Source organism: Stomoxys calcitrans, chromosome 5 (assembly GCF_963082655.1).
Source record: "Stomoxys calcitrans chromosome 5, idStoCalc2.1, whole genome shotgun sequence".
Taxonomy (NCBI): domain Eukaryota; kingdom Metazoa; phylum Arthropoda; class Insecta; order Diptera; family Muscidae; genus Stomoxys; species Stomoxys calcitrans.
In genome coordinates, this window is record NC_081556.1 from 10,389,924 (window position 1) to 10,410,912 (window position 20,989).

At 36.9% G+C, this 20,989-nt stretch overlaps 5 protein-coding genes across 5 annotated transcripts; 3 read left to right on the forward strand and 2 right to left on the reverse strand.

The window, feature by feature from the left end:
- The first annotated feature begins 6,925 nt into the window (after nt 1-6,925).
- Nucleotides 6,926-7,261, forward strand: LOC106081226 (cytochrome c oxidase assembly factor 4 homolog, mitochondrial). Its single transcript, XM_013243043.2, has one exon. The coding sequence runs from the start codon at nt 7,022-7,024 to the stop codon at nt 7,208-7,210; it is 189 nt and encodes a 62-aa protein (XP_013098497.1). The 5' UTR covers nt 6,926-7,021; the 3' UTR covers nt 7,211-7,261.
- Nucleotides 7,253-7,723, forward strand: LOC106081225 (peptidyl-tRNA hydrolase 2, mitochondrial). The gene has a single exon (XM_013243042.2). It carries the CDS (start codon nt 7,253-7,255, stop codon nt 7,670-7,672), a length of 420 nt encoding a protein of 139 aa, XP_013098496.1. The 3' UTR covers nt 7,673-7,723.
- A 757-nt stretch (nt 7,724-8,480) lies between these two features.
- LOC106081224 (GTPase Era, mitochondrial) lies at nt 8,481-9,975 on the reverse strand. The gene is made up of 4 exons (XM_013243041.2): nt 9,647-9,975; nt 9,034-9,588; nt 8,786-8,963; nt 8,481-8,722 (listed from the first exon to the last, which is right to left on the reverse strand). Exons 1-4 carry the CDS (start codon nt 9,896-9,898, stop codon nt 8,532-8,534), a joined length of 1,176 nt encoding a protein of 391 aa, XP_013098495.1. The 5' UTR covers nt 9,899-9,975; the 3' UTR covers nt 8,481-8,531.
- A 1,897-nt stretch (nt 9,976-11,872) lies between these two features.
- On the reverse strand, nt 11,873-14,133 carry LOC106081223 (tubulin-specific chaperone E). The gene is made up of 5 exons (XM_013243040.2): nt 13,766-14,133; nt 13,227-13,699; nt 12,936-13,157; nt 12,396-12,877; nt 11,873-12,327 (listed from the first exon to the last, which is right to left on the reverse strand). The coding sequence occupies exons 1-5, from the start codon at nt 13,862-13,864 to the stop codon at nt 12,008-12,010; spliced, it is 1,596 nt and encodes a 531-aa protein (XP_013098494.1). The 5' UTR covers nt 13,865-14,133; the 3' UTR covers nt 11,873-12,007.
- Nucleotides 14,134-14,573: 440 nt separating this feature from the next.
- On the forward strand, nt 14,574-20,161 carry LOC106081241 (E3 ubiquitin-protein ligase SH3RF1). Its single transcript, XM_013243071.2, has 8 exons — nt 14,574-14,654; nt 14,848-15,154; nt 15,224-15,332; nt 15,783-16,234; nt 16,299-18,010; nt 18,075-18,257; nt 18,333-18,686; nt 18,750-20,161. The coding sequence occupies exons 2-8, from the start codon at nt 15,041-15,043 to the stop codon at nt 18,922-18,924; spliced, it is 3,099 nt and encodes a 1,032-aa protein (XP_013098525.1). The 5' UTR covers nt 14,574-14,654; nt 14,848-15,040; the 3' UTR covers nt 18,925-20,161.
- Nucleotides 20,162-20,989: the final 828 nt, after the last annotated feature.

Sequence of the window (20,989 nt, forward strand, 5' to 3'; positions counted from 1 at the left end):
AATATATTCCCATCCTTCGATGGTGGTGGGTATAAAAATGAATTCCCTCAGACTTGTCAAACTGATCTCTTTCCGGATTTGGTAAAAATTGTCGTAAGTTTCGTCCGACTATGCGCAGACATGTCGGATGATAGACAAAATCGCATCATATTGATAGCTGGGGAGTTGAAAATACTCACACTCTGTTGCACATTATTAAAGGTGTGTTCGGCTACTTTCCCAGTACAAAAATGTCAGTAAAAAATTGCAGGAGAGTTAGATTGAACTTTACTTTTTTTTTATTCAAATAAAATAGTTGATTTTCTTAAAACATCTTTTCGAAGATTCTGCCGAAGAAAAAGCCTCCAGCAGAAATTTGCAACCCCTCAGTTACCAAACTCTTTAAATTTTACTCGCACTCTCTTCTACAGGATAATGAAGTATCTGAACTGCTTCCGGTAAAAATTTGTGCCATGTTGCACAAATTGTTGAGTTAGCAAACCCGCATAAGTAAGTCGACAAGATCATATGGCCATAGGCTTGGAATAATTTACATATGCATTTGTGTGCCCATCATAGCCTTCAATGCTCTTTTCGTCCTACTAAACAGAGTTAGCAAGAATGCAAGGAACATTTTGTTATAATTGCCGTGTTGTTAATTAAAAGATTGAATGATTACAAATATCGCGTATTGGCAACGCATTCATTATAGATTTCCTTGTCTACAGATAATCTACTACACTGTGTCAGCATAACAGTTTCCTCTTCTGACCTATTGATATTCTAATAATATTAATAGCAATGTGTTAAATTACCAAAATCTACGTCATTCATCGACCACAACTTATTTATCAAAAGCTAAACAGACATTTGTATTATGAGTGACACATCAATCCTAAGCCATATGCAATAATGTCTAACATTTAAAATGCAAATGCAAATTTGCCCCTGAACATTCCATTAAGGGACAGGGGCAAACTAAAAATTTTAGTGTTTTTTTTAAATGTCCGAAAAATGGTATGAAAATTTTCCGGACATCGGAAATTTTAAGTGTGTTTAAGGATTTTCGTAAGATACTCGACTTCTAGTAAATCTTAACGGGGACTAGTGACATGTACAATTTCGTGTTACGGATGACGTTTGTAACTTCGTCTATAGTTGTATGGGTAGCCACTCAACTTCAGTTGGAGACCTGTCTGGTCCATTGCGTCCGCAGTAAATTGTAAGCATTGATCAAGGGCTCGGACACTACGAATAACGAAACATAAAGCTCTCCTTCTCACGCTGTTTCTTTAGAAACTCAAAAGTAATTGTGGAGGGTTGAATATAGCCTTGATTTCGATAACTCTTGCTGCTCGAATATTGTCTGCAAAATATACTCGTCCATTCACAATAGATGTATTTTCCTGTGGTCACACTAATTTTAAAGGACCTACCTACAATACTAGGGATATATGTACGTACATACAATTTTTACCATGGGTCAATAAATAAATTATCTCATTTGTGCAACAATCAAAAATCATATGGTGGAGTCCGCTATTTTACCACCAAGATAATATACAACAATAAAATTGTTGTCAATACACTCAAAAAAATTTTGCCCTTGTGTATGTTTCCAGGTAATAAGCGAGAAAGGAGTAAACAAAGAGAAAATATGGTAAACAAAAATCTTGCATCTAAATCTCTCAAGCTGGCCAGTTGTTAACAGCTGTTCGCATAAGACAGTCCTATTATTGAGCCAATAACCTTCACTGAAAAATTTGTACAGGTATGTTGCAAAAAAAAACTGATCTATACATGACATAATTATCAGGTAGTGTACCATAAACAGCTGAGTAAAATTTTTTCTTGCGAAGTGCACCATCTGTGAACAAGTTTCGGTTATCTGTGTGTGTATCATAGTAAAGAACCATAACACACACACAAACAACGAAAACTGGCGCGAACTAGCAACATACTCAAAATCTGAGTTGCACTAATAATTGATTTTGACAGATAGTGCACTCAATATTTTGTTGTTGGGCAACTGCCACTACCTGTAAATGAATATATCTTGATCTATACTATTGAATTTTCTAAAACAAATTTTCGCAATATAAATTTTGCCAATTTAATTTTGCCAATTTAATTTTGCCATAAATATAATTTTCGATATTCCCTTACTTTTCATTCAAATTTCTTTCAATTGTCATTGTAAACTACATACCTACATTGGCATTCTTAAATCCAACTCTTATGTACCCTCCACCATGGATCGCATTTGTCAAGTTCTTTGAATGATTATTCAATATAGAAATGAGCTACATCAGTTATTGATCGGTATGGAAAGTACTTGTCATGGCTGTTAGAAGTCATAGGAAAATACCACCTCCAAAATTTCAGGTAAATCGAGTAAAAATTGCGCCCTCTAGTGGCTAAGAGTGTCAAATTGGGAGATCGGTTTATTTGGAAGCTATATCAGGTTATTAACCGATTTAGACCATACTTGGCACAGTTGGTGGAAGTCATACCAAAACGACATATGTAAAATTTCAACCAAATTGGATAAGAATTGCGCCCTCTGGAAGCTCAAAAAAATCTAATCGAGAGATCGGTTTATATTTCCGCTATATCAGGTTGTGGACTGATTTATGCCATACTTGACACAATTGTTTATTTATGCTATACTTGGCATAATTGTTGATTTTTTGCCTTTCTTGGCACAATTGTTGGAAAATTTCAGCCAATTCGGATAATAATTGCGCCTTCTAGAAGCTCAAGAAGTTTAATTGGGAGATCAGTTCATATGGCTGCTATATCAGGTTTCTATTTGAACCATACTTAACGCAGTTGTTGGAATTGATACCACCACGTGCAAAATTTCAGCCAAATCGGTTAAGAACTGCGCCCTCTAGAGGCTCAAGAATTCAAGACCCAAGATCAATTTATATGGCAGCTATATCAAAACAAGGACCGATGTGGCTCATTTACAATCCCAACCGATCTATACTAATAAGAAGTGTTTGTGCATAATTTCAATCGCCTCGCTTTACTCTTTCAAATGTTATCGCGCTTTCGACCGACCGACAGACGGACGGACATGGCTAGATCGACTTTAAATGTCATAACGATCCAGATTATATTTACTTTATGGGGTCTTAGATGCATATTTCGAAGTGTTACCAACGAAATAACGATATTAGTATACCCCCATCCTAAGGTGGAGGGTATAAAAAGTCGCAATGTCTTCGCACGCAGCAAACGGGCAGCAGCAACCGAAAATAATTAGTGCATATCGTTTAAGAAAATTAATTAGTCACAACGACATTGTGTCTACTTTAAATGGCAAGTCACATTCTGGTGTAGTTCTATTCTCATTATTATTTTTATTTAAGTCTAACTCACAGATATAATTTAATTTGTATGATAGTGATTGTCAGTAGAAAAAGCAATTTTTTTCCAGATAAGTACGACGTACTTTAAGTAGGCCATTTAAATTTCATTATATTTTCATGTACAATAGTGCAAATAAAAACCAGTCACCTCCTTAGGTTTGCGTATGTTCATTATCTTAAAGTTTAAACTTTAAGATAAGGTTACAAATTCGTTAATTATTAACAAGTATGTGACATTATTGTAGAATGTAAATTTGCCCATGAACATTCCATTGCATATTACATATTCGCGAATTTCTCTGTTCCTTGGGTTAAAGCATATTTCGGAAAATTTGAAATGTAACGACGAATCGAATTTTCTTCGCCTTGTTTACAAATTTTGACCCGCCAAGTTCCAAAAAATATGCTTTGTTGTAGCAATTTGCCGATGCGGCCACCTTATAATAAATAATATAAGACAATATAAGATTTTACAAAAAAAAATGTTATTATAAAAGTTATCTAAACGTATACGTTATACCTGTCCCATAACAATCATACGCACGGTGGTCAAATGGGTTGAAACGTATGTTAAAATAAAGGCACTACAACAAAAAACATAAGGTAAATTACCAATATGGTGGATAATTCACCTCTGAGTGCAATACCTCTTTTTACAGCACCTCTTATAGGTGCTTCATTCATTATATATGAAAAAGCGTAAACCATTGGTATGCCAGATATGCCGAGGAAATGGGAAGGGAAGAATAAAATAAAACGAGTATGGCAACGTAAAAATTTTCTTGGGTTTTTACAGTATTTAGACTGTAAGAGTTTAATAATATGATGTAAAATTGCACCCGAGAAATGTGTCATTGCACTGTCTCCTCTACTTTGGAATATAGCCATTAACAAAACATTATGGTCTCTCTAAGAAAAAGGTGTAAAAGTGGGCGCGTATGTTGATGACGTGCAATACATCAGAAAGCTCTACATGCAACAGCAAAGTGGGCTACCGAAATTGTGATGGGTATAAATCCTTGCAAGACAGAAGTAGTTCTTTTCAGCAGGAGATAAAAGTTAGCTACAGTGGAATCTGTCTCCTTGGGTGGAGAGAATGTTCCATTTACAGAAAGCGCAAAATACCTGGGTGTTTTGCTGGACAGGAAATTGAACTTCAAATCCAACATTTTGGAAAGGGCACTCTTGCCCTATACACCTGCAAGAGAGCCCTTGGCAAAAGTTGGGGGGTTTAGACCGCGTTTCATGCATTGGGTATATACTGTAGTTGTTAGACCTATAATGCTACATGGTATTGTGGTCTGGTGGACGGCGCTTCAAAAGTCCACCTTCTGCTCAATACATAACCAGATCCAAAGGATGGCTTGTTTGTGCATCACAGCCGCACTGAGGACGACACCATCCGATGCACTGAATGCTACATCTTATGCCACTGGACATTGTGGCTACCCAAATTGCAGCGACCACTGCCGTGAGGTTAAGGGAGCTTTCTCATTGGTCATGTGGAGGCTACGGACACTGTGTCATCCTTGATACAATATCCGATGTTCCAGTCGGTGTGGATCACACCCTACCTTAGCCGTTTTTTATAAAAATTACTCTACAACTATTCCTGTTAGAACCGATTGGAACTACGATATCCCTGGTAACAGAAGTTACATAGACTTCTATACGGATGGTTCCAAACTAAACGACCAGGTGGGCTTTGGAGAGTATTCTAAACATCCAGTACTGGTCATATCGAAAAGGTTACCCGACCACTGCAGAGTGTATCAACCAAGAATCCTTGCAATTAAGGAAGTGGTGGAATGGCTAAGATATAATGTCCTTGCGACGATTGGCATAAATATCATCTCAGACAGCCTGGCAGCTATTAAATCCCTGGAGAACGTATTTCTGAACCCAAAAACCGCCCTCGACTGTCACAGAGCTCTCAACGAGATAGCTGAACAGTTCAAAATTCTGTTCTGGGTGCCGGGCCGCAGATCTATCCCAGGGAATTGTAAAGCGGATGACCTTGCGAGACTATGAACTACCCTACACATTCCAGGGATACTAAAATATGTGGGTATGCCTCTAGCGACATGTTAGCTAAGTTTTCAGGACCAGGCCCGAAGGACAACGAATGATAGATGGTCACAAAGTGGGTCTGTGAGCTTTCCAAAACTATGTGGCCTAATCTAGACTTGAAGAGTTATACTGCTTTGCTGTCATTGGCTAGAACAGACGTCTCAGTCTTTATGTCCGTCATGACAGGTCACAGCCTAATCGGAAAACATGCTGACAGACTGAAGGTTGCCAGCAACGACTTTTGCGGAAGCTGTGATGACATCGAAGAAGAAGGGACTATAGAACACCTTCTGTGTGTGTGTTCCGCACTAGCAGTTAGAAGGAGTTCCACTTTAGGTTCTCATTTCTTTGAGAACCTGTCTGATTTAGCGGATGTGGATTCGCAAGTTATTGGGCTTTTTAAAGCGATCTGGGTGGTTCCTTCCTCTGTTCCTGTAGTATCACACTGGACGAAAATGTCTAAGTGAGTCTGATGGCAGAATGCCACTTAAATCTAACCTAAAGTGTCATTCCAAAAAACGGCATTTTACTACTTTGGAATCATTAAGCCCAAAAAATAGGTCTCGGAAAATCGTTGAAATAAAAATATTCCAAAAACGTTCATGGGGATTCGGGTTAATGTCTAGACCTTACTAAGGCCTACTACGAATGAAAAAACTGAACGAACTGATGCCTTATAAACGAAACACATTGGCATTAAATGCGCCTGAATTCGGTGATCACCTTCCTCATTTCGATGCTGGGAATAAGCTATAAGCGAACACACGCACACAATTGGACATACTTGTGTGGGTAGGCAGGAACATAGGCCCGCGTGCTTAAAAATAATATCTATATGCCTTCCCATTTGGATCATCGCTTGTCTAAATACATACACACAAAATCTCTAACTGTTTTGCATGCTACGCTCTAAATTAGTTGTTGTCTGGTATTGTTTACTAATTGCCCTTACTAAATCGACTTGAATGTCAAGACGATCAGGAATAAATGTACATAGGTCTGTTCGCGTACTTGTCCAGTAAAAATTTGCAGGATAATAAGAGCCATTTTACTCTATTTAAAAAATTTGGAAGCAAAGTACGAGAACGAGATCCAGTGAAAATTTGCAGAAAAACAGCTGATTTTTGTTTTACTTTGTTTTTTATTTGCTTGCTTGGAAAACAATTTTTTTTAATAAAAAATGCTGGCGATACTTATGAGGTATTTTCCTCAGATAAACGTCAATTTATTGACCCGAGAGTGCAAAGGCTAGAAGGGTAGCCATTTGTATATCCGTGTTCTCAGTGCCGCTGAACAGCCATCACAAAATACCGTGCAATCCCATGGCAGCCCTATCTGAACACTATTATAGTACCCGATGTTTGTAAGATGGGCAGTATGATCCCGCTACTGAAACCTGACGGTGACGCAATATTGTATACCATTTGACGTATTTCCCGAGCACCACGTCTACGTTACGTTATAATCACTATTTAATATTAGTTTCGGGCTACCAGCTGTTCGCTGTTTGCAACTTCATTTGGAAACGGTTCGTTCTTTTAGGTTTGCTCGTTATGCAAACTGGTTATTATCAATTAAAACCGTAACCCAAAATAATGTCAGACCAGGATCCAGTTGAATTGATGCTTAAGAAAACCGGCTGTATTGAATTACATTACAAGGTTCAAGAGTGTATTGCAGAGACAGGAGACTGGAGAAGTTGTCAGGAGAAAGTAAAAGAGTTTAAAGCTTGTATGAAGGACTATGTAGATGCACAAAGTCGCAAGTACGCACACATTAAATAAAAACTTAGCTACAACTGTATTTTTAAAAATTACAACTCAAAAATGACCAAATTCATGCGAACTCTTTATGATGTGACAAAATCCTTATCAACTCCTCCTACCAAACTTGCGTTGATTGTAAGAACAGATTTGAAAATGTCTAAAGGTAAAACTGCCGCCCAGTGTGCCCATGCAGCTGTTCTATGTTTCCAAGAGGCTCAATGCAGCTCAAATCGGAAAACACAAGAACTCTTAAACTCTTGGTTTGTAAAGGGCCAACCAAAAATTGTTCTAAAAGTGGAGGGCGGTTATGAGGATCTGATAAAGCTTAAAAGTGAGGCCTTGCAACAAGGTGTTGTAGCAGCCCTGGTCCAAGATGCTGGGAAAACACAACTAGCTGCTGGCACGGCTACAGTTTTAGGCATAGGTCCTGACACGGTGGAGAATATCGATAAATTGGTGGGGCATTTAAAACTATTGTAATTTTGTTTCTATATTTAAAATTAATAATAATAAGTTAAGAAAAGAAATTAATGTCTGAATTGGGGTTTGAAATACGGGGGGTAATAAGTATATAGAAGGAGGTATTATATGGAGCCCTAAACCGCCCAAAAAAGTAAGTGACAAATGGTGGAATTACTGTTTGATTGAAACCGATAATATTTGTGAGGTACCGTTGTTGTAACCACATGTCTTATGTATGTGGAAGTGGCGATCCACGTCTAGCTCTTATAGGAGAGCAAGGTCGTTCCGGTCCAAAGTACCGATCGCCGCGGATACATGATGGCCTTGACATATTGAGCATCATAGGCACTCAGTATTTACGCAAGAGCCGGTGCCACCCGGCCTCTCACTAAGACTCTGCGCTCGATATCGCTGATTATCCACGACAGCAATTGCAGTGTAAATGTAAATGTAAAAAACGTCTCCCCAAAGGGATATCGGACTCGGCTATAAAAAGGAGGCTCCTACATCATTGAGCTTAAACTTTAATCGGACATTGATATGCGAGAAGTTTACCCCTGTTCCTTAATGGAATGTTCATGGGCAAATTTGCAAACATTTTATATTGCATGCAATTTTAAAATTTCCACTATTTTAAGTTGAATTAATTAAGAATCAAACTATAGAGTTTTCTCCACATCTGTGTGGTGGCAATGGGAAGATGGAAATATCAAAGGTGTTATTCTGCCATCGACTTTTGCCATACAAATGCGACATGCATACAATATATCTGTTTGACGTCATCATTAAAAATTTAACTGCCTATTCTTCATTTAAACTACAATAATAGCAATAACGTTGTTTATATATTATAACAAATCCTTTAATACATAATAATTTAGTCTTCTTCCTTAGACTTTTCCTTTGGTCTGGTTGAGATGGTAAACGAAATTGGTTTGCCAAAGGTTTCCACCAAATCCGATGTAACTCGCTCAGTTATTTGTCTAAGTCTACCATTCGATTCGCCGCATATCAAACGCTCAATACGTTTTGTGGGACATACAACTTCAACTGAAGCATAAATTGTATCTGCAAGAAAGTGTTTAGTGTTTAGACAACTTGGCAATGTTAGAAAACCAGTTGTCAGCTTACTTCTGTCCACATTATAATATTCAATTGCCGGTTCTAATGTGTAGGGTATCTCTTGGGGCAAATAATCCAAAAGTCTAGCTTTCACACTGTCCACAATCAAATCTTCGGGAGCTTCATCGGTAAATGTGTCACTGGAATACTTCCAACTGCATGGTTTTGCTTTTTCTATAAAATAGTCCTGAAAGGGAAATTATTACATATACGATTTGTATTATTATTACATATACTATAATAGCCCAACAACTTACATGCACTTTGTTAAGACCATTGCCCGTTATTGATGAAACCAAGAAAACATCGCTGAAATTACTCCAATTACTTTCACTGTTGTGTAAATCTTCGAATTCAAAATGCGATTTATCTTCTAACGACTCTTCCTCTTTCTTTGACTCATCCAAGCGTAATTTTTTGTTTATTTTATTATGTTTTCTACCACTCAAGGTATTATTGGTTAGTATTCTTATTAGCTCCAAAGTGATGCGCTTTGATTTTATGGCATCTATTTTGTTTAATATCAAGACACTCGGCAGTTGAGGATATGCTTTTAAACTATCAATTACAGTAGGATGTAATTGTTTTCTGGTCCATGAATTGGAAACGTCATGTAAAACTGCTATCATGTCAGCATGTTGTATAGCATGACGATATGAGCTCTTAAATGACTTTTCCAATTTGTGTTTATTGATTTCTTTTTGAGTTACCAAACCGGGAGTATCATAAAAAACCAACTGCGTTTGTCCAGTGGTATAAATGGCTTTGTTGGATTTGCGAGTAGTATGTACTTTGGAAGATGTAGGACATACCTATAAAAAATTGATGGATTTAGAAGAAAAAAATTGAGGGGTTTATTCTACTACTTACTCTATGGTTTATTAAGTTATTTATGAAAGTACTTTTGCCGGCATTGGGAACTCCTATTACCGCAATACTCAGGGATTTTTGTTCATTCAACTTTTCCACCACCTCATCTTTAAGTGGCAAAGGGCTCTCACCCGCATTTTTAGCGAAATTCGTTGATGCATAGAAACGGCTTTGCATGCAGCATATTAAAAATTTATTAGTACTGACAGATGCTTTGTAGACATTCGTTATATTAGTTAATAGAAACGTCATTTTCAATTGAAAAATTCCCAAACTTATATCAGCAGCAAACAATTTTAACAAATCGAACCAATTTACAGATCTAAAAGTCGATTTTCGACTAATCGCTAAATCGAATCAGTTCCTTCGATGTAAATCAGCTGATTAGCTTTAGTTAGCACAACCTAAACTAAAAGCGTGTTACAAATTGCATTTCCCAAAATTTGAGTTCATGAAATGTATGCAAGTAATAAAATACCGACAGTAGAGTACTTGGCATCAAGTGTCGGTGCAGAATTGTACACATATAAGTGGAATATGAAATATGGAAGCAATACATAACGAGTAAAAACGTGCTAAGTTCGGATAGGCCGAATGTTGGGAACCAACTAACATGGATTCTGCTAAAAATTTACACAGGTACCATTTTTAGAATCTTTTTTTGCACATTTCTAATCTACTGGTTAATACCATTTGTTCGATTTGCATATTGTCTAGGTAAGAGCATTCCTCATTGAGGGGGATTTATTCGCCCCTAGGTCCACTGGCCTTTGCCACAAACAAGGACTTCAGATTCTCGTGTTACTGGGGCCAACCCACGTCTACATACCAAATTTAAGCGAAATCGGAGGTGCGCCCTACAAAGTGCAGTTTTGCAAGACTATATCTTAATTATTAACGGTAAATAAGAAGTATCAGTGCAGAATTGTGAGCGGCTAGCTTTACGCTTGCTGTTGTAGTCACATTGCATGTGCGGGTAGCGATCTTCGCCAAGTTCCTGTAGGTGAGCAAGTCCAAAAGGACCGATCGCTGCGGCAACAGGGTGGCTATTCGTTATTTAAAGGCGCCATTAACTCGCCTTGTCATATCGAGGATCATAGTCACAAAGGAAAGAGCCGGTGCCTCCCAACCTCTCACTGAGACTCTCCGCTCCATACCGCTGATTGCCCGCGACTGCCGTTGCAGCTACTCCGTATGACGCGTTCCACTATCCAAGCCCGGTAGCTCGCAGCTAAGCTTCTCGTGACAGCAATGAACATCACACAGATCGGACCTTAATATTCCAGCCTGTGTAGTGCATAAAAAATTAGGCCCCTTACCATTGAGCTTAAACTTTAATCGGACTGCACTTACATGGGAAATTTAGTAGATTAGTATAAAAATTCGGTATTAGTAGTTGGTATAAAAATTCAGTCATGCGAAGGACTCAAAAATGTTGGTCCTTCATATGTGGTACATAAACAAGAGATATTTGAGAATAGATTCCCGCTATAAAACACATATTTTAGAAAGTCATGCCGATAGAATCCTGATGTTCAAAGAAAACTTCCAAAACAGCCGAGTGAAATCATAAACGTATTAAGGCAATATGAAAATTTTGACTACACACTATATTGCAAATTTTGCCCATGAACATTCCATAAAGGAACAGAAGCAAACTTCTCACATTTCACTGAGGGCGGACCGATTCAAGTTTTAAGCTTAATGATAAAGTCCTCCTGCCGCAGTGCGACACCTCTTAGGCGAGAAGTTTTAGATGTCATAGTACCTCACAAATGTTGCCAGCATTAGGAGGAAAAAACCACCGCTGATAATTTTTCTGATGGTCTCGGCAGGATTCGATTCAATCGTTCAGCGTCATAGGCGAACATGCTAACCTCTGTGAAGAACCCTTTGAACCTGTGAATTTTTGACATTTAAGTTGTATCAGACTCAAGTGTAATTTACAATTACGTCAAATAAATGAATTAAACAGGATCGGGAAGCGCTCCTAATCATAAGTCTTCAAACTTCACGCCGAAATCAAACATGTTTGCCCAAAGCCAACCAGAGCGAAGGTGCTTTAACATAATATGGAGTTGAGAAATTATTTGACACCCAATTAAATATGTAAACATGTTTATATATTTATTTGCATAAAACGTATTCTCACAATAGTAGATATATATTTGCAACTCAGAGAAGTCATTAGAATAATAACATAATATAAAAAAATTGTAAAAAAAGTAAATTTAAAAAATATGTCATTATTAGGATTTAGAAAAACATCACACACATAATACAATTTGCAAATTTTGGTTGTAAACAAGGTGCAAGATTATTTGAATTGACAAAAATGTAAATAAAATTATAAACCATAGTCTAATCCAACCTAGTATTTTGCCATTTCACCAATACGGTATCGCCTTCTTGCAATGAATAGAAATCTAATGTCTTAGACAAATTATCCAGGGGTACTACTAAATCCGGATACTTTTGATCGACATAACATAATTGTGGAGCTGTATCACTGTCCATATTGAAGCGTTTCACTATGAGACCCAGCAAAGTTTGTACTGTTATCATGCGAGGGAATTTCTTCTCCCACATATCACCTGTTTCCGAATGTAGTATACGTATTTTGATTAGATTAGATTTCTTTATATTAGTTCGCGGTATAAAATCAGCTGGTGAACCATATTCTAGAAATATTTTAGAATAAAAAGATTATTAAGCAAGAAAATAGTAATTATATATGCAAAACTATTACTTTTCAAAATCAATTCATATGTACGGTGCTTTTTGTAGAAGTCTTTCAATGTGTCTGCTTTTAAAGATGCCTGCATCCAATCTGTTGCATATTTCTTCCAGATATCATATTCGGCTCCTCGCCTTTCTTCGGGAGTTATTTGTGCTTTGTTCATCACTTGTAAATTGGAGATCATCGCAACGGCATTGGCAAACATTTCATTGAAGTCTGATTTCAAATGAGGAGTCTTATTCAAACGTTTTAACTTAGGCAGCTTATCCAGCTCATTAAAGGCATCTATCTCATTCCAAATGGGATTATGGAACAAATTTAAATGTTCCAATGAGGCAAATACATCCAATTTTGCATCGGGTTCACAATCAGGTAGCTTAATTTCTTCTATTCCATTTTCCATGAGATTCAAAAATGTCAATGTTTTTATATTTCCCAATTTGTTAACTTGGTCGAAATCAAATAATTTGGTACGATGTAAATCAAGCTCCCTGTATAAAACATTACGATTAAATATAACAAATATAAATCATACAAACATGTTCTTACTTCAAGTTCTTAAAAATCTCTTTAGTATCAACTATAGCAAGTTCACTGATAGGATTTTCCTGCAAACCAATGGATTCAATATACGGCCAAAGTCGAGCCGTCTGCATAACATCTGACCAATCGGAAAATCCACAATCACGTAAATTGATAAATTGCAAATTGTTAAAGGCTGAAGAAAGCTCTGCCACTTTCAAGTCAGAGGGTACAACCAAACGGTTACAACTAAAAATCGCACGGGTTAATTAATAACTCATTGTATATATATTTTTTCAGCGAAAGTATTTAATGTACCTCAAATTCAAGTTTTTCAATGATGGTATTTGGCCACATATATCGGCCACAATTTCCCAATTCCATACCAAAGTATGGCTTAAGTTCAACGTGGTCAATATGGTGAATTCCTTTAGATAACCAGCAGAACTCACGGGGCAATTATCGACACTGACATCAGTAAGTTGCTCAAATTTGCTTTGCTTCCTAGCCAGCTTATCCATACCGACTACTTCGAATAGTGAAGCCTGCAATGACTCCTGGGCTTCTCTCATTAGTTGCTGATCCAAAGCATTTTCGGTATATCCCAAATATCGATCACGGGCAGCTTCTTCCAATGACTCAAAGGGGCCAACCTTGCCCGGACGTATGAAACTTCCAGCAGTGGGATGCATAGTATAAAAATAATGTCTGCCCTCAATAGTTCCATTATGTTTACCCCTCTTGGGATCATCCCATTCAATGCCCAACCAGGTACCTTGATAAGCAGCGACCTGACAAATGTGGAAAATGTAACTATATCGCATATTTGATTACTTTGGAATATTATTTCCCCTTACCTCTCCCACATAACGCACTGTGCCATAATTATCCCCAATTTTTATGCGTGTTCCGAAAGGATAGCGCAAGCAGGTGTCATCATCCATTATACCAACCATTTTTCCCCTGTTTGTCACCTGAAAACTACAGACTAGTTTTTTTTCGTCTTGCGTTGGTGGGTGTAGTTTAAGCCTTTGTCTATCCCTTTAGGTGACTCACCGCAAAAGTGCTCACTTGAGATTTATTTTTATTTATTGATTTTTTTCCAGTTCATACAGTTTTGTTTTTTTTTATTTTTTATTGATTTCTATGGATGTTTCTGCTCTTATTTTTTCACAGCAAAATTTAATTACACTTTGTTTTTGTTATCTCTTAACTTGTAAACAGTCAATGTAGTAGCGTCGTAAGGTATATAATAGCACTAACGTAAACCAACGTGTTGCGATGTGATTTGAAGTTGTCAAAAAGTGAAAGGCAATTTTATATAAAGATATAACCCATGATTTTCGAGAATTAACAATATATTTTATAAAATTACTAGGTAACAGTGGCATTCCTTTACAGACTCACTTAGACAATTTTAAGTCCATTGTGATACCACAGTAGCGACAGACCAAAGCTTCTAGCGGGAATCGAACCCACGTCCCCTGCACTGGTAATCCAAGCACGCTACCAACGCGCTATTTTTTCTGATTGCTGCTTATCCTCAGAGATTTGTCGTTCATTTTGTCTTTATTCAACACCTTGCCTAAATCACTTCAAATCACACAACGAATCACCATTAATGAAGTAACGTCGTTGTTTTAAACATTTTTCTTGACTCTGTAGTTTGCCTTCAACCATACATCCGAGGTCCATAGCTCACTTGCTAAACATTCCAACATTTCCTTTAACTATAAAATTAATTGGGTAAATTAGTGTACTCGGGTGTAAATAGTTTCCTATTTTTGTTAAAAAATTAAAAATGAGTAAAATTGTGCAAATATTTATGGTGTTTTAACTCGACATTGAAGTCATTCAAGTTTTTGAAACTGACAGCAGCAAAAAGTCGTGTGCAAGTGCATTTTGTGTGATAGTATTGGTGTTAAATTTGTATACTCAGGCAGGTTCATGGATGAAGGGGGCACACACGGATCTACTGAAAGGGAGGTCACGTTATGTATGTGAAAAGAACAGAAGACGAAGACTTGATTGAATGGAATGTTGTTTCGATGAATCGTTACACAAAAAAGTGAATAGTAATATGTAAATTAGTTAAAATAATAAAAAAGTGACAAATTCAATTCACGGAAAAAATGGATGAACACACATTAAATGATTTATTGGAATGTTCGGTGTGTTTGGACCGTTTGAATACCTCCTCCAAAGTACTGCCGTGTCAACATACTTTTTGTCGAAAATGCCTTGAGGTAAGGAAGAAGCATGATGAAATTCCTTGATTCGAAATAGATAGTCTAAAAATGATTTTTCATTTGCAGGTTATCTATGAGAGCCGCCAAGAATTGAGGTGTCCGGAATGTCGTATACTAGTGGACACAAAAATAGAGGATTTGCCACCGAATGTATTGTTAATGAGAATTTTAGAAGGTACGTTACGTGTAATACGAAGCAATCAGCAAACAACCCACACAGTTCAGTGTTTGTTGTAATTTTTCTGTAAGCGGTTTTTTTCATCTAATATGCATATTGTTGCTAAGTCGGTTGGTTGGGTTTAAAAAATGCCACATTTAATATTTTGCATTTAAAAATAGAAAAAAATGTATTGCCAGGCTTCTATCCTAAACTCCCTATAACGGTTGTTTCTTATATCCACAAGATATTTGTTTGTTTTACCTTTTTACCGTTATTAGATCAGATCGAGTTTGTTTTCCAAATCTTTTATTTTTTTAGTTGTTTATAGCTAGCAAATCATGCGTATGCTATAGCAATAGATAAGCTTATCATTTGTTTGGACCACCGATACCATATGCTGTTACTTACGGCGCATTTTTATATTATTTCCTATTTACATACTATTTTACTTTAAACATCCCTTAGGAATGAAAAATGCAGCTACAAAACAGCAAACAACGACACAAGCACAACAAAGTGAATCAAGTGGAAAGAATGAAACACAAAAACAAACATTGAACCCTACAAATCCTAGCACCATTAATAATGAGAATGCACAACATCGGCAACAGCATCTTAGACAAAATACCGCCAACGTTTCACCACATATCCAGCAACAGCAATATTCTCAACAAATGCCAACTGTTGCACTAACGCCACCACAGCAGCAGCAGCAACAACAGCGGCATCCAGTTAACCAACAAAGACGTTGCATTGTTCCTCATGCTTATGCTCTTTATGACTTCGATTCAAATGAGCCCACCGATTTAAAATTCAAAAAAGGTGACCTTATACTGTTGAGACGCAAAATAGACAGCAATTGGTATGTGGGCCAATTGAAAGGAATTGAGGGAAATTTTCCAATAAATTATGTACAGGTGAGTTGATAAATTTTGAATTTCCTCTAAATATCGGTTGTTATGAAAATACCTTGTCCCTTAGGTTGTTGTTCCAGTTCCCTCATCTCAATGTGTTGCGTTATATGATTTCAAAATGGGCCCCAACGAAGAGGAAGGTTGTTTGACCTTCAAGAAAGGTACAGTAATTCAAGTTTTGCGACGCGTTGATCAAAACTGGGCTGAGGGTAGAATAGGTGCTTCAATAGGCATATTTCCCATAGCTTTTGTTGAATTAAATCACATGGCAAAACAGCTGTTGGAGAACTTTGCCTCTGTCCAGCAGCATTCCACACAGAATATTAACCAACAAATGAGCGAAGTTCGCGATTTACCCCCTATACCAGTGGCAGACCCTTCGGTTTTGGCTCCCAACGAATCCGCCATGGCCGCTTCATCAATTACTGGTTCATCATCCACCACAACTGCTCAACTTTCGTGTTCATCATCATCAAATTCTTCTGCCACTACAAGCCCAACGTCCACCACTGCGAATCCTTCGACATCATGTTCTACTACTACTTCATCCTCCAACACTATTTTCCACTCAATGCCGAATAGCCCACAATCATCAATGCCTACAACTCCACAACATTCCGCTCAAATATCCAATGCCTCAAATTCCGTTCGAATGCGTAACGATTTGAAGCATAAAAGACATTCACTTAATGCTTTATTGAATAATGGCAGTGCCTTGAGCATTATGCAAAGCTCAAACAGACATTCGGCGGAAATTCTAAGTGTTCCCAATGACTTTGAACCAGATTTGTTGGCAAGTTCAACTTCCACAGCTACAGGTCAAACCACTGCTGCCCGGGAGCAGCAACATCATTTATCATCAACCAACATTAGTCAGAAGCCTCAAGGTTTACCAAATCAAACGCAGCAGGCTTCAAACGCAACACAGAGCTCTATTGTAACATCGTCTACAACGCCGCGTCATAATGTTTTGTGTGTGCAACAGAATGTACCACCTTCACTGCCCTGGGGCTATTTGGCATTGTACCCTTACAAGCCTCGCAAGAATGACGAATTAGAATTAAAGAAAGGTTGTGTTTATATGGTAACCGAGCGCTGTCTGGATGGATGGTTTAAAGGCAAAAACTGGAAGGATATCAGTGGTGTTTTTCCTGGCAACTATGTGACCCCCTTAAGAGCTAGGGACCAACAGCAATTAATGCATAGTTGGAAATTAATACCACCCTCAAATTGCGCCACTATAACCACAACTTCCCAGATGGGTAATCAAGCAGTTAGTGGTCAACAAGCTGCACAACAGCTATCAAACTATTCACCCTCAATGCGCAATGATTTGGAAAATATAAATGCACGTTTGACTTTGGCTAATTTAACGCCCCATCAGGCAATGCCACCTGATTTGCCACCAAGACAATTAGCCATAAGTCCGCCTAATGTTAGTGCAATGCAACCACAAAGTGTACAACAACAAGTGAGTGTGACATCAAAGGAAACTCGCGACAAGGAGGCGCTAAAAGAGAAACCTACAAGCACAGGTTGCATACCAACATCCTCCTCCTCATCATCGTCATCGTCCTCAACTGCAACATCATCAGCCTCGGCTGGTTTGAAGAAGTTCTTAACGCATATAAAATCAAGATCTAAGTCACCAGGCGCTGCAATTGTGGCTGCGTCAGCATTGGCTACGGCACAGTTGCAATTTAATGATGCAACAGGCAGTAGCAAACAGACGCAAGTTTCTGGCTTAAGTGGAGGTACACTTACGCCAGTGCATGTTAGGTAAGCCCCAGTACCACTAATTGTGTAACAGATTTTAAATAAATCTTTAATGGAAATCTTACAGGTCCGGATCCTGTCCCAGCCAGATATTGCAAAGTATTCCCAATGATCGTTCACGTACTCATAATGAAAATAAGGATGAATCGCCTATAGCTATGCACCAGCAACAGCATTCGCCTCAAACGGGTGGAGCTGGTTATGGCTCTCAACGCATTAAGGCTACAAAAGAAAGGGCCTCATTGGAGAAGTATGTAGATATATATGAATATAAATACATACTAATAGTGTAATAATATAAACATTTGTTTGTTTTCTTTTTCAGTTCAAGGCCCACTATCGACTCGACTTTACGCAGCCTCTATGCAAATCACATACAACAACAGTCCAATCTAATGCCTAAAAAATGTGCCCAGCAACATCAGCAAACAATGCCACAATCTTCGAATATCAATTTCAACAGTCCCCCCACAACCACGGTAATACACCGTAAATCGCATTCGTTGGATGCTTCGAATATATTACAATCATCGCCGGGACCCACAAGTAGTGCCCTAGCTGGTGTGGCTTTGAGTGGAAATGTCATTAAGTCCTCCATTCCTCAGTGTAATATAAATGCCGCTGCTATACATGCTAGTGCTACTACTAATAACAGTCCACAAAATGCTATGACAGAAAGGTAAGAAATATATATAACGGAATAAATGCATTGCATAGATATTTATTTGTATTCTTTTTGTAGCCGTTTTCGCTGTGTTGTTCCTTATCCCCCAAACAGCGATGTGGAATTGGAACTTCAAGTTGGTGATATTATATATGTCTATCGTAAACAAAAAAATGGTTGGTATAAAGGTACCAATTCTCGAACTTATAAGACTGGTTTATTTCCTGCTTCATTTGTTGAACCCGATTTATAAAAAAATAAAAGACTTTAATTATAAGTTTATGTTCAACATATTGCAAATGACACAATCATATAACATTGTTAAAATTAAAATTTATATTTACACTTGTTTTTCTTATAAACAAAAAAAAAACAAAAATAACATATCGCGCAGCACAAAACAACATGCAAACACTCACAGTCTTATGTTATTTTAAGCTCACATTCAAGTATTTTCATATGCTCTTCTCAAACTGCCATGTTTAGTTAAGTGTTTTTTGATTTAAATAATATTTTTTGAAACGCTGGTCGCTTTGAAATCTTCTTTCGCAAATCTTCCTTACTGTTTTAGTATGATTTAAGCAAGGTATCATAATAATTGTTAATAACTTCACTAATGAAATCGAATTCAATTTTTTTTTATTAAATATTAGGTATGAACGTTAGTTATTGTAAAAAATCGTCGATATTAGTTAAGAGCTTATTACATATATTTTTATGTAGTTTTTATTTGTAATTGTTCGTTAATCGAAATGCTTCCTTAATTGTATACTTAATATTTTCAATAATTTTTTTCTTAGTTTAAAACTTTCTGTTATAAACATATGTATGTTATATTTACATATGCGACCTCCCCCCCATATTGATGCTTTATACGCTATGCTATATATATATTGGTTTTTGTGTAAAGTATTCTACACCCCGTACACAGATCCACAGTATGTTGTCTCATTTTTTTCTATGAAACCCAAAAAAACAAAACATTTTTATACTTAACAAGGGAAAATTATTTACTAACTTGAATTTAAATGCCGACCATCACTAAAACATTTAAATTTGTTTTAAAATAAAAATTTGAAAACCTTATTAACAAGAAACAAAAAGAATATTGACTTTATTTTGTCTTACATTCACTTGCCTCCTATAAGCTGTTCTTGATATGATGCCAGACGACTGCCTAATCTCAAATTGTTTCTAGAGCGAAGGGCAAAGTGTAGTAATGAAACTTACTTCACTTCAGTTGAGCAAAGACAATTACATCAGTTTTGCCCTCTGTATAATACAGATAATGAACGGCCAGCCTCATTTACACCCTCGCTATGAACTCGGCCATCGAGACGCATGGAAGCAGGGTTACTTATAACAAAATAAAAATCAAATAGAGACACAATGTTATGAAATCAGCACCATGTTAATATTTTGGAATTTCAAAAATCCAAAAGCATTCCGCGATTCGAAATTCGAAGTAAATCTTAAACACAGAATTTTTTAAAATGTTTATTTTTCTCATAAGAATTGTAATTTTTGATGGTAAAAAATTTTTCGCATTTAAAATAATAAAGTCGTTTTCAAGGCTTAAAACTCTATAACTACTTCATTATTTCGACTTTCGAAATGTTTTTCTCATTCCGCAGTTCGAAATTTGAAGACGATTCGTAATGTAAACAGTATTACTTAAAATTTCACATTTATTTTTTTTTGTATTTTCTTTAGAAATTTTTCAATTTTCGATGGAAAAAAATTTTTCAAGTTGAGTATACAGCATTGAAGATTATGGCAAAAAATTCGGATTAGTGCAACTCCTATGTTTTTTCAACAAAAAACAAGCTCAAAACCGCATAATTCACATCCGAAGAATGTTAAGAAAATCAAGGAGAGTTTCAAGTTGCTGTAACATCTTAAGAACTTTAAAACTCTGAGGACACCGTTGGATTTGTGAAGAAAATACCTTTCCGCAGAGGTGCTGGATGATGCAACACTGTAAAGTTTTCTATGAAAAACATCGCAAAAACCAAATATTTTTGAGCGTAAAAACTCAAAGTCGTTTTCAACGCCTAAAACGCTGTAACTTCTTCACTTTTTCGAATTTCGAACAATGTGAAGCATTCCGCAGTTCGAAATTCGAGGACGATTCGAAAAATAAACAGAATTACTTAAAATTTCACATTTAATTTTTTTTGCATTTTTTAGCAAAGGCTACCCCCTTATGAAATTTTTCAATTTTCGATGGAAAAAACATTTTCGAGTTGAGTATACAGCATTGAAGATTATGGCAAAAAATTCGGATTAGTGCAACTCCTATGTTTTTTCAACAAAAA

Excerpts from the sequence above, each read along its gene's own strand:
- LOC106081223 (XM_013243040.2), bottom strand. The coding sequence starts at position 13,864 with ATGGTTGGTATAATGGATGATGACACCTGCTTGCGCTATCCTTTCGGA. Across the intron at positions 13,700-13,765 it reads CAGTGCGTTATGTGGGAGAG|GTCGCTGCTTATCAAGGTAC; the intron begins GTAAGGGGAAAT and ends CACATTTGTCAG. Across the intron at positions 12,328-12,395 it reads ATATGAATTGATTTTGAAAA|AATATGGTTCACCAGCTGAT; the intron begins GTAATAGTTTTG and ends AAATATTTCTAG.
- LOC106081226 (XM_013243043.2), top strand. The coding sequence starts at position 7,022 with ATGTCAGACCAGGATCCAGTTGAATTGATGCTTAAGAAAACCGGCTGT.
- LOC106081224 (XM_013243041.2), bottom strand. The coding sequence starts at position 9,898 with ATGACGTTTCTATTAACTAATATAACGAATGTCTACAAAGCATCTGTC. Across the intron at positions 9,589-9,646 it reads ATAACTTAATAAACCATAGA|GTATGTCCTACATCTTCCAA; the intron begins GTAAGTAGTAGA and ends AATTTTTTATAG. Across the intron at positions 8,964-9,033 it reads ATGGTCTTAACAAAGTGCAT|GACTATTTTATAGAAAAAGC; the intron begins GTAAGTTGTTGG and ends TTTCCCTTTCAG.
- LOC106081225 (XM_013243042.2), top strand. The coding sequence starts at position 7,253 with ATGACCAAATTCATGCGAACTCTTTATGATGTGACAAAATCCTTATCA.
- LOC106081241 (XM_013243071.2), top strand. The coding sequence starts at position 15,041 with ATGGATGAACACACATTAAATGATTTATTGGAATGTTCGGTGTGTTTG. Across the intron at positions 18,011-18,074 it reads CTTACGCCAGTGCATGTTAG|GTCCGGATCCTGTCCCAGCC; the intron begins GTAAGCCCCAGT and ends GAAATCTTACAG. Across the intron at positions 18,258-18,332 it reads GAAAGGGCCTCATTGGAGAA|TTCAAGGCCCACTATCGACT; the intron begins GTATGTAGATAT and ends TTTCTTTTTCAG.